Source organism: Nycticebus coucang, chromosome 11 (assembly GCF_027406575.1).
Source record: "Nycticebus coucang isolate mNycCou1 chromosome 11, mNycCou1.pri, whole genome shotgun sequence".
In the NCBI taxonomy this organism is placed as follows: Eukaryota; Metazoa; Chordata; class Mammalia; order Primates; family Lorisidae; genus Nycticebus; species Nycticebus coucang.
In genome coordinates, this window is record NC_069790.1 from 60,095,949 (window position 1) to 60,114,425 (window position 18,477).

Consider the following 18,477-nt stretch of genomic DNA (forward strand, 5'->3'; position numbering starts at 1 on the left):
TTATTGAGCCCGGCACTGCTCTAGGAATTGCAGAATGAGCAGAGAACAAGTCAAATGAAAGGGAATCCCTGTTCTTGTCGATTCCTGTTGAGGGAAAGAAAGTCAAAAAGCAATAAAACAAATACAAATATAATAAACAGTGGTAAATGCTATGAAGAAAATTCCAGCAGGGAAGAACAATCAGAAATTTAAGGTCCATGAAGGCTCCCTGATGAGGTACTTGGAGCAGAGACCCAGAAAAGGTGAGAGGCTAAGCCATGCACATATCCAGAGCGAGTGCACACAACAGGTCAGAAGAGGAAACAGAAAGCTGACTCTACAGAGGCAGGAAGAGGAGGGGCCAACAAGTTCGATGCTAATCTAAAAATACAGGTGAGAGAAGACGGTGAGTGTCTTAGGGGTGACAGCAATGAAGTGAGGAGTGGTGTGCTTCTGGATGTATTTTGAATGTAGCAGCAACAGGGTCTGGGGAAGAACTGGATACGGAGCGTGACGAAAAAAGAGGAATGAATCAAGGATAACGTCTATCAGCTGGAAGAGTGACGCTGCTGTGTATTGACCACGGGAGGAGCCAGTTGGAGGCAACAGATCAGGAGTTATTGGAGATACTGAGTAGTCAGGTGAACAGGACTAGAGATTGAAACGTGGAAGCTGTCAGTGTGTGGATGATATTTAATTGTGAGATTAGATGAGATCCGCTAGGCTCCAGGGAGTGTATAGTATATGGGAAGATCTGAGGGCTAAGCCTCTAATAGTGGGAGGTCTGGCAGACGAGAAAAAATCAGCAAAGGAGTCTGGAAAGGAGAATTTAGTTTTATAAACTAAAGGACCACCACAAGAGAATCCTGTCATAGTAAGGAAGAGTAGAAGTATTACTAGGAGCTGGTGGTGGCCAATGTGTTCAAGTCTGCTGATACATAGGTCATTATGAAAGTTTTGAGATACACAAAAATCAAGAAATCTAAAATCCATGTCGATGGAAACAAATGAAGCCCTCCTGGCAACACTGATAAGCCAGTTGAGTTGAAACTTTGCCCAAGTGAATCAGAAAGGACACTGTTGACTGTGTTTCTTGTAAGTGAAATAATGGACCATAACACAGTTTGTCTCAAACTTCCCTAGTGATCCAAGGAGATCAAAACAAAGCTCGCAAAAGACAGAGACTTGAAAACAGCAGTTCAGGAGTTGTGGGCACAAAAGCTTGGTTAGAAAGGACTCACAATAGCAAGAAAAGCTAGCAATTGGAAGTGGCAAATACATCTGGAATGAATGTGCTTGTTTTATTTTTAAGAAGATGGCATGTTGCTACCATAAAGGCATCATGGTGTCTTAAGATTATACATAGAACATGTATATGTCCCCGGGAATACGTGGGATCCCTGCAAACATCAGAGCTGGAAAGGTCCTCAGGGATAATTGCGTCCATCTTACTTGCTCTCAGTTCAGGGCCAACAAGGCAACTATCCAAAGTTCACTGGCTAGTTAATAAGGGAGCTGAAGCCAGAATCCAGGCGGTCTCATTTGCAACTCCCTGTTCTTCACACCACCAATTTCTTGGCCTGCCTTTGCTGGATTTGAGTTTTGTGAGATGAGTGCAATAAAATCAAGGACTCTGTGCTATGAAGTGTATTTTGTTCATTTACTTTGACAAGGGTAGTTCAGCTTCAATTGTTTATGTAACTTGATGGTATACACAGGAGAATGCCCTGTGGTGTATTTGGGAAAAGTAATGAATTTCTTTTCTCAATCAGCCCTCCGTTTACTTCCCTGCAATTAAATCTTTGTGCATAAATGGGGCGAGACTGTTTTCGGCTTCAGGAGAGAAAAATGACAGGGGACACCAGAATTAGTCGGTTTTAACTGCTGGATTCCCAGGTAACTGCCATTATTCCTGCTTGATGCATTCATAATTCCTGCTTCAGTGGTACACTAATACCCCACCTCCACATTTTAGTATTACGTAACCTGTTGAAGTTTGAAGGAACAGTACAATCAAGGAACCCATACTCCACTGATACGAAGTCTTCCAAAGGAAGGGTCTGGCAGTAAGCACACAACTTAATTTTCACATGAATGCACAGATGACTGCAGAGCTCTGTTGTTGTTACTCAGACTCCAACAACATCTGATGCTCTTTTCACAGGGTCTCATACATTAAAGTAAGACAAAAAGGCTGAAGCCCACTTTTAGCTTACTTTTGTCCCCAGATCTTGTCCTTTTAGCCTGGTTTAGTTTCCTGCTTACATAATTGTTTTCCACTGCTAATGAACCACAAGCCATCTTTGAAAAAGAAAGTGCTATGGACTGGACTATGTTCCTCCTCAAATTCATTTATTGAAGGCCAAGGCCCCATAAAGCGAGGAAGGTGTTTTAAGATGGGGCTTTAGGGAGGGAACTGGAGTAAGATGGCATCAGGAGGATCCTCTCTTCTTCCTGGGAGGACTCAGCAGGTGGCCATCTGTAAGGCAGGGGGAGAGACCTCACCAGGGACCAAATCTGCTGGATCTTCATCTCAGACCTCCCATGCCCCAGTGCTGTGAGAATTAAATGTCTGCTGTTGAAGCCACCCAGTCTTTGGCACTTTGTCATAGCAGTCTGAGCAGGCTGAGACAGAGAGGTTCCTGGAACTGGTCAGTCTAAACCATGACTTGGTTGCTGAGACTATCCATTTAGTGGCTCTGCAATGCTTCTTCCCAGGTGGACCTTCTTCCAAATCTCCTTGAAAAGGAAGCACATAAGGGTTCTGTTGCTGCTGTTTGCCAGACGGTAAACTTTAACAGGAGCCTACACTAACATGACATTGAATTTTCAGAACTTTAAGAATTTCTGAATACAGTGTGCAGAACTTTACCCTAGATGACAGCATGGCTGACACTGGTTACTTTACTTAAAGGAACTAATTCCTAGAGTCTCCAAAGTCTGGGAATTCTTTGTTTTGTAAACATGTTTACACGTATAGCCACGTCGTTCTAAATGGAAATGACTGTAGTATTTAATACTGGGATTGTCCTTTCTTGCAACTGGATTTATGCTTCATAATGATTATCTTCTAGACACAGAAATAGCATTTCTGTAACTCAAAATTGTTACTGGAGGCATTTAGTAGAATCTTGCTTTAAAAATATAATGATTTTTGATTTTTATTCTCCCCCCTTCAAAAGGTTTCACTGCTCCTGATGTTTAACGTTATGCAAAGACGTGTTTCTGCCAATGAATATCGCCTTATGGTTATGCTTCTGCAAATAGCCTGCTGTGAGCTGATAAAGGGATTAATGCAGCCAAAATTCTTAATCTGTGAAATTACAAATTAAATTCTCATATTAAAAATACCACCCTGAGGTATTTTTTGTGGTTTTAATTCCCCTCTGGTGTTCTGCATACATTGTGCTTGTTAATGACGGGGACAAGGCTGTCTCCGCTGGCAGTCTGCAGCCGAGTGATAATGTGTAGGCATTTACTCACTGATAGAAACTGGATTTAACCACTGGCTGATAAACTACGTGGCAAGTGGGTAATAAGTCCATATTAACAGAAAAGTACTACTACAGAATTCAGAATTCATAGACCATCAAAATCCTGGCTTAAACTCAATCATCAAGTCAGATGGGATTGAGATGTCACCATGGAGGAGTGATATCAAGTTACAAGTTAGGCTAAATGGGAAAACAAGCCATATGTTTGTACATGTTGAGACATAAACTAATGAGCCTATTTGCATCATTTCTTTTTTTCAGTATAGGAAAAAGAGTCACCAATTCATTATTTTTCCGAAGAGATTTCATCTTTAATTTTTTTTTTTTTAATTATGGGTAGCTATTAGAATAGTCAGTGGGTAGACTTTTAGACAGAAGTTAGGAAGAGTGTAGAGCAGGTGTCCTCAAACTTTTTAAACAGGCGGCCAATTCACTGTCCCTCAGACCGTTGGAGGGCCGGACTATAGTTTAAAAAAAAAACAACTATGAACAAATTCCTATGCACACTGCACATATCTTATTTTGAAGTAAAAAACAAAACGGGAACAAATACAATTCACACCGCTTCATGTGGCCTGTGGGCCGCAGTTTGAGGATGCCTGGTGTAGAGTAAATATGGGCTGAGGGATTCTGTGAAATGTTAATGAGGATTTGCTAAGTGTAAGGGGAGTAGTAGATTATAGTCATGTTAAGGTTTTAAAAAAGTACTCAGAAATAAACGGGGGATATAAAAATAGATTTAAGGTAAGAATACCTAAAAGGAATTGTTACATGGAAATCAGTGCCAAAATAAAAGGTTACTGTCATCAAGGAATCGCCAGCGGGGGGAGGGATTCTAAAATGCAAGAGACTAAAGAAATAACTTATGTCTACTATAAGTGATATATGCCCAAGGATTAATAAACATTATCATAAATATTTACATATAAATACAATATGTTAATTTTAAAGGCAATCAGAAAACAGTATGAGAAGAAACATCTCTCAATTGTTCTTTGGAAAGAACACATCACAGTTGAACGGAAACATTCCTTCTGCAGTGGTGTTTTGCAAAATTTCACAAGAATTCTGTTTCACACTTTGGAAGAAAGCTGAGATCCTCCCAGCCATAAATCCTCCCCCAAATATTTAAAATGTAATTGAAAAAGGCTGTGTAAATACGAACGCTTTTGTAAAAACAAAACAAAACCCACCCAGGAATGTGTTTTGTTTTAAAAGATACAGAGAAGAGCTGTCAGGATGAATACCAAGAGCATTTGCAGTGAAAATGAATTACATGTCTTCAGTCCGTACATGTCAATTCGGTGCCTTAGCCAATTGCCAACTCTGCTTCTCAGCTCACTGCCTAGCAGCCCTTTATTGTTATGACCAAGATGGTCTCTGAGCATCAAACAGAAATGAATCACTTCCTCCTCTGTGTACTGCAGCCAGTTAAAAAGTACTGTATGCATAAAGCACTAAATATGTAAATCATATTTTCCTTTTCCTTTATGACTTCTCAGATCATTTTTTTTGGACACACATATAATCAAATACAAAGACGCATAGCTGCAGACTGCAGAGGAGAGATAGCAAAGAAGGAATCCATTTTCTCCCTGTGTCTGGTGAGCTGGCAACTGAGTGGCAGGATCCCACTAAATACATATGCACATGTCTCCCCGTTCCCCTGTTCTCTCTCTGTGTACACACACACACACACACACACGTGTAATGCATACATATGTTTGTACACACATAAATATGTGAATCTCTCTACATGCATGCCACATATAGATGCTAAAGTGGCATCCTGCTTTGACTGGATATTGTATATTTGTCATACTCACTATCCGTCAGTTCCCATAGCCGCGGGGGCAGGTCACTGAAATACTCATGGCTCAAGGCAGCCTGTGCAGATAGTCTGTTCTTTGGGGAACACTGTAGGAGCTTGGAGGCCAGATCCTCTGCATGATTCACATAGCTGAGCCTAAAAACACAAGTGAAAAAGAGAAATCAGATCAAATAGGAAAATCCACTGAATTTAGACAGAAGGCTCACTTAATTTTTCTGAACTTCAATTTATTCCTGGCCAAGAAAACAATTTGAAAATAAATAGAATATCTTTTATTCTAAACGGATTTATATACTTGATAGTATCATTGATTTAAAATATTTCTACTATAAGCAAAAGGTTGATACTTTAAGAATGAATAAAAGTAGGCCAAGAAGTACAAAATTTCAGAAGACAATTTATCAAATAGTCGCCAGAATTTATTCATAGAATCTATGCACCACATATACATCTGGATACATTTACAGGAAATTAATACCAAAAACTGGGGGAATTAAAATAAAACTGCTATTAAATTCTCTAGTTACTAAAGTTTCTTTTCTTCTAAGAATTTACATTTTTTGATTGAAATGTAAAATTGTTGGAACAAGTGTCCTGTCAACTATCAACAGCTGTAACATTAACATATAGGTTAACAGAGGGGATATGCTTGAAAGAATCGATTCAAGACGACCTTTAAAATAACGGTAGATAGAAAATATGCATCCCAAGATTGAAGAACAAGGCACAGAAATAAAGTCTTTCATGTGGTGTATGTTTTCAAATGGGTAGCCGCAGCATTCAATCCAGCTCAGCCTTGTTTTTCCTGGAATCTGTATTTTTCTGCCTAGAGCAATCAAGCCTGGAGAATTCACCTAATAACGATAATAAAAGTATTCCTAATAACGACTACTACTTACAGATAGTTGAATGGATATCAGGCTCTTTCCTAGGCACTTTTCACACTTAAATTTATTACAGTCCAAGAAGATAACCATTTCCATTCCACAGCAGTGGAAGCTAAGTCGGAGTGAGAGAGGGTGGCGATCACTGAATTAGCAGGTTCAGAGGAGGTTCGAACCCGCGACTCTGAAGCAGATTGCATATGCCGTGCAATGCAATCTTTCTCTCAGCAGTCATTTCTAAAGGCTTTACCCAAGGATTTGTGAGTGTCTGCAATGCGGTGCAGTAGGTGCAGTGACTCTCAGAGAGCCAGGAGGAGAGGGAAAGTTTCAGCTGCCAATGAGCATTTTTTTTTTTAAATCCTCAAAGCCACCACTAAACCCACAATTAGCCACCCCCCTCAAAAAAAATCTTTCCTCAATGACTAACAATCTCCTCCCTCCCCTTCTTGAGTAGCTCCTTAGGATTAATTTAAAATTATCATGGGGGTAGTCACTGGTCAGGAGCGGAGAAGAGGAAAGGAGGTAATGATTTGGGGCGGTAGAAAAAAAAGGAAGAAAAGCAAAGAAAAATATTACCCCAAAGACCCAATCTAAGAGACCTTCTCTCTAAATCTCCATACATGAAGATCACAAAAATAAGTTCAGTGATTGGCTGCTGCAGTGGTTGTTTTTTAAAAAAACGGACCAATGGATTGGTTTTAGATACTTCTGTCTATCAAAGAGAAATCCACCCATAGAAAACAAGGCAGTCTCACAACTCCCTACAATTAATTTTTTCCTTTAAGAGGGCCCAGGGTCAGCTACCTTTTTCAAGTTGCACTTCTATTGAGTAAACGATTTATATGTAGTCACAGTGAATAGTACATTCATATCAATTTTATATAGCTTTGATAAACTAGCACAAATAGCTCTGAGTTTTAGCTTGACGTAGTTTTAAATCCATATAAATAACCTATGAAAAGAAAAAATGAAGATTACTAAGCACCAAAATTATGTGCTGTTAAAATTGCACGTAAAAGAAAAAAAGTGATCACGATACTTGGTGTACTTAACTCTGAAGTCATGAATGTAAAACATAAAATACAAAGTAACACATATTTTTGGTCCTAGTTTCCTCTCTATTGAAAAAGAGTGATAAACTATATTATGTCTGCAGTCCATCTAGCTCCAACAATTAATGAATCACAATTGAAGTATGGCTTCACTATTTTCAAGAATTATAAATATTTATAGTTGTACCATTATTTTTGCAATAAATTATTTCTTACAGTTAAATATAAGGTACTGTGTATGTGCTTCAATGTAAGGAATTCATCAGTATAAGGCAGTCTCATTCCCCCCAAATTGACTAAATTTTACTGTCAATGGAATAATCAAATTTTTATTTGTGATATTCATCTTACGCACAAATATTTAAATTATTATTTGACATTTTAGTTTAGAACTTTTGCTATTTCCTCATTTGCATTTCAGGAGTCAATTTGATTGATTCTAACTCACCACATGTGTTGTCTATGCCAGAGTCTTTGTCATTACCAGAACTTCTCTTTGAGTCTATCTGAGTTATTTGAGATGCGACAGTTTCGGGAATCCCTGTATGACATTTTCATTGGAAGTTTCGTCTGAAGTCCTACGTGTACCTACCTTATCAAACTGTTAGAATGATTGTTGTTCTCAATCTCTCCTTGTGATGATAGTTTTTTTTAATCTTTCCTTGTAATCCCATTAATTTTTGTTTTATACATTATAAATCTAAGTAATTAATGCCTAACAGTCTAGCACTATTACATATTTCTGGGACATCAAGTCTTTAACTCTTACATTGTGACCCTCTTTAGTTTTAGCACAGGTAAAGCTAAAGTTCATTTTTCCCCTTATATTAATTCGGTGACCTCTGCTTTCTTTTGTTTAGTTTTTGCCTGACAAACCTTTTGTCACTTGCTAACTTTTAAATGTTAAACACATAATTTTAAGATGACTCATGAATACTTGTATTATATAGTTGGGCTTAATTTTTATCCAGTTAATCCTTGTCTTCCAAGGAGAAAATTTAGTCCATTTACATTTTATGATCACTGATATATCTGAAATTACTGCTACCAGGTTGACTTTTTTTTGAGACAGAGTCTCACTATGTCACCCTCGGTAGAGTGCCATGGTGTCATAGTTCACATCAACCTCAAACTCTTGCGCTTAAGCGATTCTCTTGCCTCAGCCTCCCAAGTAGCTGGGACTATAGGTGCCCACCACAACGCCCCACTATTTTTTTGTTATTTTTGTCATTGTTGTTTAGCAGGCCCGGGGCGGTTCAAACCCACTGGCTCTGGTGCATGTGGCCAGCACCCTAACCACTGAGCTATGGGCACCAAGCCTACCAGGTTGATTTTGCATTCTCTTTTGTCTTCTTTTACCTTTTTTCCCTTTTCCTACCTTCTTCTTCTAGATTGAATTTTAAAATTCAACGTCTTGTTGGTGGTACTGCAAACTAACATAGTCTCTATGGAAAGAAGTATGGAGAATCTTCAAAGAGCTAAAAGTAGACCTTCCATTTGATACTGCAATCGCATTACTAGGTATCTACCCAGAAGAAAAATAAATCATTTTACCACAGGATGTATGCACTAGAATGTTTATGGAGGCTCAATTCACAATTGCCAAGATGTGGCAACCCAAGTGCCCACCAATCCATGAATGGATTAATAAACTGTGGTATATGTATGATATGGAATACTATTCAGCCATAAAAAGATGGAGACTTTACATCTTTTGTATTAACATGGATGGAGTTGAAGAACACTCACCTTAGTAAAGTAACACGGGAATGGGAAAGCAATTATCCAATGTACTCAATACTGATATGAAGCCAAGAGAAAAACAACTACATGCCCAAATGAAAGAAAAACACAATTAAATTCAAGTGGCGGAGAGGGGAGAAGAGAGAGGGAAGAGGAGAGGAGGGAGGGGAATTAGTAAGCTGTCACCTAATAACCACCATGTGAGGGTATACAGCATAACCCTGGGTGAAGGGCTCAAGTACAACTTGACAAACACAGACAATATAACCTAATCATTTGTACTCTCATATTAATCTGAAATAAAAAAAAATTAATCAAAATAAAATTCAACATCCTCCACTTTGAATAGCACTATTTTAGAAGTACAACATTACTAGGGTAGCGCCTATAGCTCAGTGGGTAGGGTGCCAGCCACATACACTGAGACTGGCAGGTTCGAACCCGGCCTGGGCCAGCTAAAACAATAGTGACAACTGCAACAACAACAAAAATAGCCGGGCGTTGTGGCAGGCGCCTGTAGTCCCAGCTACTTGGGAGGCGGAGGCAGGAGAATTGCTTAAGCCCAGTATTTGGAGGTTGCTGTGAACTATGATGCCAGGGCACTCTACCCAGGGCAACAAAGTGAGATTCTGCCTCAAAAAAAAAATAAATAAATAAAATAAAATAAAAAAGAAGTATAACGTTACTATTTCCATGTACTTAGTGATTACACTTAACTCTTTTTTTTTTTTTTTTTGGTTTACATTTCATTATTGATTTAGATGTTTAAACGCTCATAAAATTTTACAAGTTGGTGGACACTGAGAAATTATCTTTCTCACAGAACTATTGTCACACATTCCAAACACTATAACTATATGTTTGAAGTAACATCAACATACATTAACACTTTATCGATTATATAATAAAACACATTACTATACAAATATTAAGTTGTACACCTCAACAGGAGCACATAAAATATTATACATTTGCTCAATTCTTTAACAGAAATGGACTTCTCTCTTTGCAAGATAAGTTGGGAAATCATACTTCAAACAAAAATAGTTGGGAGGGCGGCACCTGTGGTTCAAGGGGGTAGGGCGCCAGCCCCATATGCCAGAGGTGGCGGGTTCAAACCCAGCCTCGGCCAAAACTGCAAAAAAAAAAAAAGTTGAGAAACAACTTCTAATAGACATGAAAAACAATGAGGGTTTTTAAAAATTTTACATTAAGAATTATTGTAAATAATAAAACATGTTTACCTTAAAAAATTATTAAATTAAAGGGCGTATGTCCTGCATGAGACAAATACATTTTTCTAAAAATACTTACTAGCTCTCTCCTCCTCATTCTTGGGGTCCTCCCTTTTAAGTTGCACCCTAAAGTGCAAACACTAAATTAACTTTAGGACTTTTTTGTCTGGAGACATTAAAGATACATGCTTTTGTACAATGTGGACTTACATGAACTTTTCAACCAGAGGTTTGTCATTTTCAAAACGGAGGCTTTCGTAACAGCAAAAATGAGATTTATAGGAAGACATTAAGAAATAATCATAAGACTTGGAGAAAAGCCAACAAAATCAATAGTTACATAAACCTGGTGTATGCTATTTTAAACGTGGCAGATATAAACTAGCAGGCAAAGAACCATATAGGCACCACGATCGATGTTTGAAATGAATGAAGGAATAAACCTCGGAAGGTCTAGAGTGCTGTTGGCAGTTCCTTGGATTTTAATTTTGTATGATACGAAAAACATAAAAGTGCCATGCTGGGTATTTTGGCACTCAATTGCTCTACATTGATGTGAGCAATATCTATGTGAATAGATATAAGGAAGATATAATTCAGTATTATATGATTTCAGAAAAGGTCAGTAGATACAAGTGCTGAAAAAAAGGATCTTTTGCTAAGTGCCTTAATAGGCTGATGATAATCCAAACACAGAGACTGCAATGTTGTCAAGCTTGAGTTCTAGCAATTCTTTCCCTCAGTACTCCTATGGAAGTCTCATTTGACTCACCATTCACTAAGTCTGCATGTTGGCTAACGTATGACACACTGGGTCCTGTCTTAAATTCCATTTCCAAGGCAACAGCACCAGGCAGCCCTATTTCACTGACTTTAATAGTTTTTTTCTACAACTATTGGTGTTTATGAAGCACAGCTGCATTTCAGAAACCAATTCTCCAAATACAAAAAGAGTACTTTCTTTTAAAATTTCCACTCCAGTTTTGTCTTATGAACTTTCCTCTATCTTTCTATATCATTCCATCTTCAACTGGTGCTTGGGGAATAAACGCTAGAGCCCTCCCAAGACCTGAAACACGATGAGAGAAACTCAACAATCAGATTCTTCAAGAAACCTCATTTTTACAAGACGTACCCAGTCATCGACAACCTGGCTAAATAGAAGTGAACCATCACCAAATGGCGGAGGCTGAACCTGGACACCTTCTCTGTCACAAGAGCAGTGTTGGAATTTGTTTCCCATATTCTTACTATTGTGATAACATGATATTTTTAAAGTTCCTCCATAAATTCACTTAAGTTTATCCTTGTTGGACTTGCGTAACTTCACAAGAGCTGACCAGTTCATTTGAGTCATGTTAAAAAAACACTCAAAAGGATTACTTAAGAATTTTAAATATTTGAAAAAAGAATACAGAAATGGTGTAAAGCAGCAGTTCTCAACCTGTGGGTCGCGACCCACAGGAACTGTATTAAAGGGCCGTGGCATTAGGAAGGTTGACAACCACTGATAAAGAATGACATAAAAAACAACTCTGAAATATACTTCAATATACTACACTTGAAATATGCAGAGCTTTGAGTACGAGTTGGGAGTCGCGGGAAGTGAAATGAATTTCCTAGCAAGCAGCAGCAATTCTTTAACGCAGTAATGAGGCACAGGAAGAAAGTTCCCTCAGGTTTACCCATCTAGGTCAGAATTCTTGTAAAATGCTTCCTTGATTTTAATTCAGTCCTCCAGCATTTTAGTTAACCCCTCTCCTGGAGCTTCTTGGTGGAACAGTAATAAATTTCTATAGTTCACCTGGTTGCACAGAAGTCATGTGTCCCTGCCATAATCTCCACTGTTCTTCCGAATCGTCACAGATGTGTGACCAAGAAGTGCCCAACCTGCAGCTAGTGGTGGCCTCTCTTGGGGAAGGTTGGCTTGGTGTTTTGTAATACGAAGGATCTTAGAAGAAACTTTCAAACTTTTATGGCTTTACCCTCAGTTTTCCAAGTGGGTAGTTTCCTAACCTTTGAACATTTTACTTTTTAAAAGAGTTCAGAGTTAAATTTTATCTGTATTCTCCTGCCAAACAATACAGTCCCATCTCCCGTTAGTATTATCTAACATTCTATTTTCAATGCTCCTAAGAACATACATTAGATACTATTATTATATTATTATTTTATTTACCCATTTGACTAATTTATTTACCTTTTTTCTCATGTTTCAGACATTCCTTCTCAGAATACATCTTTGTACCTAAAATACAAACTATAGAAGTCCTTGCAGTGACGATTGTTGGTGGTAAATTCTCTCAGTTTTGTTTTAATACAGGATAACGACTTGACTGGGTATGTAACTCTACACCCAGGTTCAAAACATTTTCTCTTAATCCTTTGGAGATATTATTCCATATGTTTCTGTTGTTGCTACCTTTTAGTTCTTCTCCCCTTCAGAGTTCTGCAATTTTGATGTAAAGTATTCTTTTTATTTAGCTTGGTATTCATTGTTTCCTGAATTTGAGGTTTCATGTCCTTCATCAAGTCTAGAAAAATACCCCAGTCATTACTCTTCAAATGTTATTTTTCCCTAATGCTCTCCTCTGATTTTGTAATTCTAAACCAACACCATCTCATTAAATTTTCCCTGTCTTTACTCTTTCATATTTTTCATATGTTAATCCCTCTGTTCTCATTATGGGTAATTACTTCAGAACCATCTTCCAGTTCAACTAATTCTCAAATCAGATGCATCTAATATGCTGTCTTCCCTGTTCATTTTGTTCTTCTTAGTTCTTTTTAATTCTTTGACATGCCTGTTCTGTTTGGACAGTTTATTGTTCAAATTTTTAACTTTTTAATTTTTTACAACCTTTTAAATATAATATGTTTGATAACTCCTAATATCTGAAGTTATGGGTGAGAGCAGAGTTCAATTTTGTTGCCTTTGCTACTGATCCTCACTCACAATGATTTTTTCTAACATGCTTTATAATTCTGGATTGTGAGCTCATGCTTAGTTAATCTGTGGGAATCCTGAAGAGGCTAGATTGAGAATATGTTTCTCCACAGAGATTTTCCTTTGCTTTCACCAAATTTTTTGATTTCACCAAAACGTGTGCCTAATACTGTACCCCGAGTTCTTGCTGTTGACTTCCATGATGATGCAAATGTATAAATTTAAACATAACATAAACTTGTAGAAATTCTCAGGAGAGACATTTTCATTGCTATCCAGAGCCAAGGCTGGCACAAACAATTGTCTTTGTACTCTCTCTGCATGGCACTGGCCACTGAATTAAACAACATCTGATCTCCAGAAAATGATGTGGATGATTTGTGGAGTCCACCCACACACAAAGACAGTTCCTTAACTAAACAGAACTGTCAGATGCAGCACTTTTTCTAATCTATGAATCAAAAACAAAATGCTCACTTATAATTCTTCTTAAAGTTTTTTTTTATCTTGGGGTACCATGGTCAGAACAGTGTTTTGATTTTCCAAAAAGTAACTTATTTCCTTTTCCCCTTTCTCTTCCCTTCCCTTCCTCTCTCTCTCTAATAGGATTAAATTTATTCTTTTGTCAGTAATTGGTTAAGTTTTATTTTTTATTTCAGTGTCAGAGATTCAGTCACATAATAAAAGAAAAGATTTAGGCCTGTGCACTTCTCAATCCTAAGTGCTGGGCTGGAAAGACTCTTAGTTACATTAATAATGAAGACATGGAGTTGTTTAACATTGAGACTACCTTTGTCAATGTACTGCTTGTGAAAATAAATACAGAAAGGGGGGGGGGGGAAGAGAAGGGAAGGAGAAAAAGGAAAAAGGGAAAGAAAAGAAAGAAATTATCCTTCTCAAGGTAAACAGGTAACTTTTTTTTTTTTTTGCAGAATTAACATCTTTATTATATTAAATCTTCAAATCTATGTACATAGTTTTTATTCCACTTATTTATATCTTATTTCTTTCTTTCTTTTTTATTGTTGGGGATTCATTGAGGGTACAATAAGCCAGGTTACACTGATTGCAATTGTTAGGTAAAGTCCCTCTTGCAATCATGTCTTGCCCCCATAAAGTGTGACACACACCAAGGCCCCACCCCCCTCCCTCCGTCCCTCTTTCTGCTTCCCCCCCCATAACCTTAATTGTCATTAATTGTCCTCATATCAAAATTGAGTACATAGGATTTATGCTTACCCATTCTTGTGATGCTTTAACAGGTAACATTTTATCTCAGTTTCATAAACAGGTTGTGGTTTTCAGTGCATTAAAAATTGGTCAGTTATTATTCATTATTCTAATGAAATTGTTTAATGCCACATACTCTCTGGTAGACACTCATTCCCATAATGGTCAGCTCACTTGACTGCCAACGCTACACAGCAATAATGATATTTGTAGGCAGCTCTACAGTTCACAAAATGCTTTCCCATGTATTACCAGATTTGATTCAGATGATCAAAGGGTCATGCTTACAAAATGCAGAAGATCAAGACTTCTAACTCTTCAATCTTAATGTCCATTACATGTCATGCCAAAAGAACTATTGCTAAAATATGTACAGAGAAAGCTGTATGTTACATAATTGGTAAGGGAATTATTGGCTTATTCTTAAAGTTTTCCTAAAGAGCACCTTACATTTTTCTGTATTTTTCTCTCTTCCTTTAATTTTGAACTCCACTGCTGTAGAGACTATTCTTCTATATTCTAACACCTTAGTAGTATAAGAAAGGCAACAGGAAGAGTTCAGCCTTACATGGACAAGATGAATAATCCCCAAAGCCAGTCATACAAATCCACTCTGCTAGGTTTCTTTCAGATCCAACTCGTAGGCAATACAGTTGCCCTCACAGTCAACTCTCCCTGGTGGAAAAGTACAGAAAGTGCTGAAGAACCCTCAGCAGGATCGGAATGAATCAAGTTTTTGAAAATGCTAGTGCTGACATTCTGAAGACTATTCTCAACTGCCAAAAAGTGGGGCAGAAAAAGAAAAATACTAAATTCTTTTTTTTGGATTTCAGGGCTTCACTTGATAATATTTACTCCAAATTTCTCAGCCTTGATTTTACTTATTACAATTTCCTACCCTCCCTGGGAAAAGAGGTAACCTCAGATGTTTAAGTTCATTCTGAAATCAAATAAAGGGTAATTTGGCTTCTGAAAATCTGTGAACTTACAATATACTCATTAAAGCAACCTTTTGGATTACTAATCTGAAGCTATTTTCACATTTTCATTTCATAAATCCACTGTCATATATTGTCAAAAAATTTTCATGAGCTAATGAAACTTAACTTTTTGTTATTTTCCTTTCAACAATAGCCCTTGCGTATTTAAACTTGTTTTCATTTAACAACCACAAAAGTAGATTATATTTCTATTCTACCCGTTTATAGGAAACAATTAGTTAACTATTTCACTACACTGTTCTGCAGAGACTTTAATTTCCTTTCCAATTCTTTTCCAGTGCTTAGTGGCAGTGACTTTTTTGAGTTGTTAAATTTTGTTTTTCAATAATTTATATAAAATACTATAATCCTATGCACTTAACCTATACTTCCACATACTTAATAGCATAATTGTTTTAAATTTACTCTATGATTTGTCATAGCTTACCAAACACTAATATTTTTCATATGTACGATACCACAAACCTGTCAGGCAGTATACTTGCATCTCAGTTATGTTTTAGAAAAGATTCCTAAAGGTAATGGATCAGTGATTATATGATTCTACAAACCTTGTCTTTCACTTTAACAGTTTACTTAGCAGAAGAAGCACCAATATCTACTTTCCAAGCCCCTAACTCAGTGATTTTCAACCAATGCGAGAGGATCTTAGGTATGCCACAAAAATTTTTGAAGATCATTAATTAAATTATTTTCACAAGAGTTTCAAAGAACAATAAGTATATTCCCTTTTCTTACTCTTATTTATGATAAACATAATTTAAGTGAGCCATGGAAGTTTAACGATAAGTTCAAGTGTGCCATGAGATAAAAAAGGTTGAAAAACACTGCTCTAACTGGAGGACATGATGGAAGAAGATGAGTAAATTTTATTTCAGTAAAAGAGAATAAAAATACACTTATAGTAATTAACCCTGTAATCAGAAGAATAAGGCTTATGGAATACTTAAACAAACTGTCTAAACTCACAAATAAGTATAGAATATCCTCAAAACCTAAAGATTTGCATTCAACAGAACTGATTTCCAACTTCCTAGTTATGTCATTTATAGTTATGTCCTCTGATAAGCACTGGACCTTATTAACCCTGCCCATATGGGATCCCATCATTACCTGAAGGACATTAGGCAACTCGTGACCTTTCCAACTTCTGGGTAAAGATAAGGATAAAATTAATAGCCCTTTCCTACTTCACAGGACTGCTGTGAAGATTGACCTTTTCTTACTGTATCTTGTGTAAATCAATTTTAGGCATCTTATTATTTCATTTATTTCACCAGGTTTTAGAATGTTTTTCAGAAACCAAAAGTGAAGCAAAGTAAATTTTTAGCTAATGTTATACCCCTGTGATTCTCCTGGTATTTATATTATTTAAAGAATAAAGATTATCCAATTTTCCTGAATCCAAAGTGGTCCATTAAAGCACTGTTTTGCCTGAAATAGACAATTCTCATTTTTGATGATTAAAAAAAAAAAAAAAATCAAAGTTGAAGTCCAAATCTTCATGTTTCAAAAAAAAAAATCAATCTCCATTAAACTTTAGGAATGGCTTATGTTTCAGATAGATGAGTTATAAATATTTAGTCAAAGGTAGGTGGACAGTGTGAAAACCATCAAGGCTCTGGAAAAAAAACCTTAACTTAGTGGTGTGTCTGCATAATGGTAAATGGGGTTAACGGAAATGATGCCTCCCAAGTCTTTCATTCTTCTGAAACCCTATAGAAGTTACAAATCTCATCATTGGAGGCAGGTTTTAGAAAGCTGACGTTTGCTTCACCAGAATGGTACGGCATGTCTTTGGACTGTAAACAATGCTAAAAATAGCTCCTGAAAGGCTATCATTTTGTGTGAGATTATTTCACCAAAAAAGAAGAAAAAATATGTCTTTAATCCTGAACAAACCTCTTCAAAGTTTATGTTCTCAATAAACCTTTCACTGAGAACTGAAAATATAACTTAGTAATGCAATAAATGCCCTAACAAATATATCAGATTTTTCACTTAATGCTTTTTACAGGCTTAAACCAAATGGAGTAAAAGGAAATCACCTTTTACAGTCTGACTCCTACAGGAAGAATGCCTTGCTGTTACGCTTTCTTAAAGAAGGCATGGTGAATTTATATCAACTTTGGTGAATCTTGGGGCATGATAAAAAGAAGAAAAATAGCAGTGCAGTTAACAGTCCACGGAACTCTCTCTTCACATGTTTATTTCCTTACAGACTGGGCACCATCCAAGGTAATAAGAAAAATGTAAAAAAAAAGGTAGTGCTTTTTCTAGAGGCAAAAGATACACATAAACAGCATAGCAACGTACGCTGATACAGAAGAAAGAATGTTTCCCCATCTCTTGAAAAAGCTGTTGCATTATAGATTAAAGATAGGAAATGGTGAAGAAGGGAGAGAATCACCAAAAATAGTGCTCCCATTTAAATAAAAATGCAAGTTAGATAAGAGGTCACGAGTTATTGAAGTTTAGTTCAAAGCAAAGGAAGAATCTCAGTTCAACTTCTTTATCTTAAGACATGGCATCTGGAATTTGAAAACATATGATTTCATTATGGCAAACTGCACTTATGCATAAAATAAGAATTGAACAGGTGGGCACAGGTGTAAAGGCCAGAAGGTGGGATCCCTGGGAGCTCCCTCCACGGCTGGTTACGGGTGATATCTGGTATGCTTTTTCATAATTGTGATAAAATACATGTAGCGCAGATGATGCCATTTTAATCATTTATTAAATGTACAATTCGGTGGCACAAATTATGCTTTCAATATTGTGCAAACCATCACCACTCATTCCAAAACCTTCTCATCGCCCTCTACAGAAACTCTACACAAATTAAGCAACATATTTTTTAATTAAAACAATGCGACAATATTAAAGATAATTTCATCCCCAAGTCTACTACCCTAACACAACTATTTTCATCTTCAATATCATATTTCAGGAACAGTTCACAGTTATTTTTTATCGTAATGTTATTATGCATATTATCTTTCATTCTGCTTTTTTTCAGGAAACATGAAACACTTCAAGGCATCACAGATATGATCCTAATGTTGTGTAATATTCCACTGA

At 36.9% G+C, this 18,477-nt stretch overlaps 1 protein-coding gene across 1 annotated transcript in view; it reads right to left on the reverse strand.

Annotated features, from left to right (window-relative positions):
• CDK14 (cyclin dependent kinase 14) overlaps positions 1-18,477 on the reverse strand; it is a 535,950-nt gene that overhangs the window by 87,382 nt on the left and 430,091 nt on the right. The window contains exon 11 of the mRNA XM_053553550.1: positions 5,300-5,439. Coding sequence (XP_053409525.1) covers positions 5,300-5,439 — 140 coding nt within the window. The remainder of the gene's footprint in view (positions 1-5,299; positions 5,440-18,477) is intronic.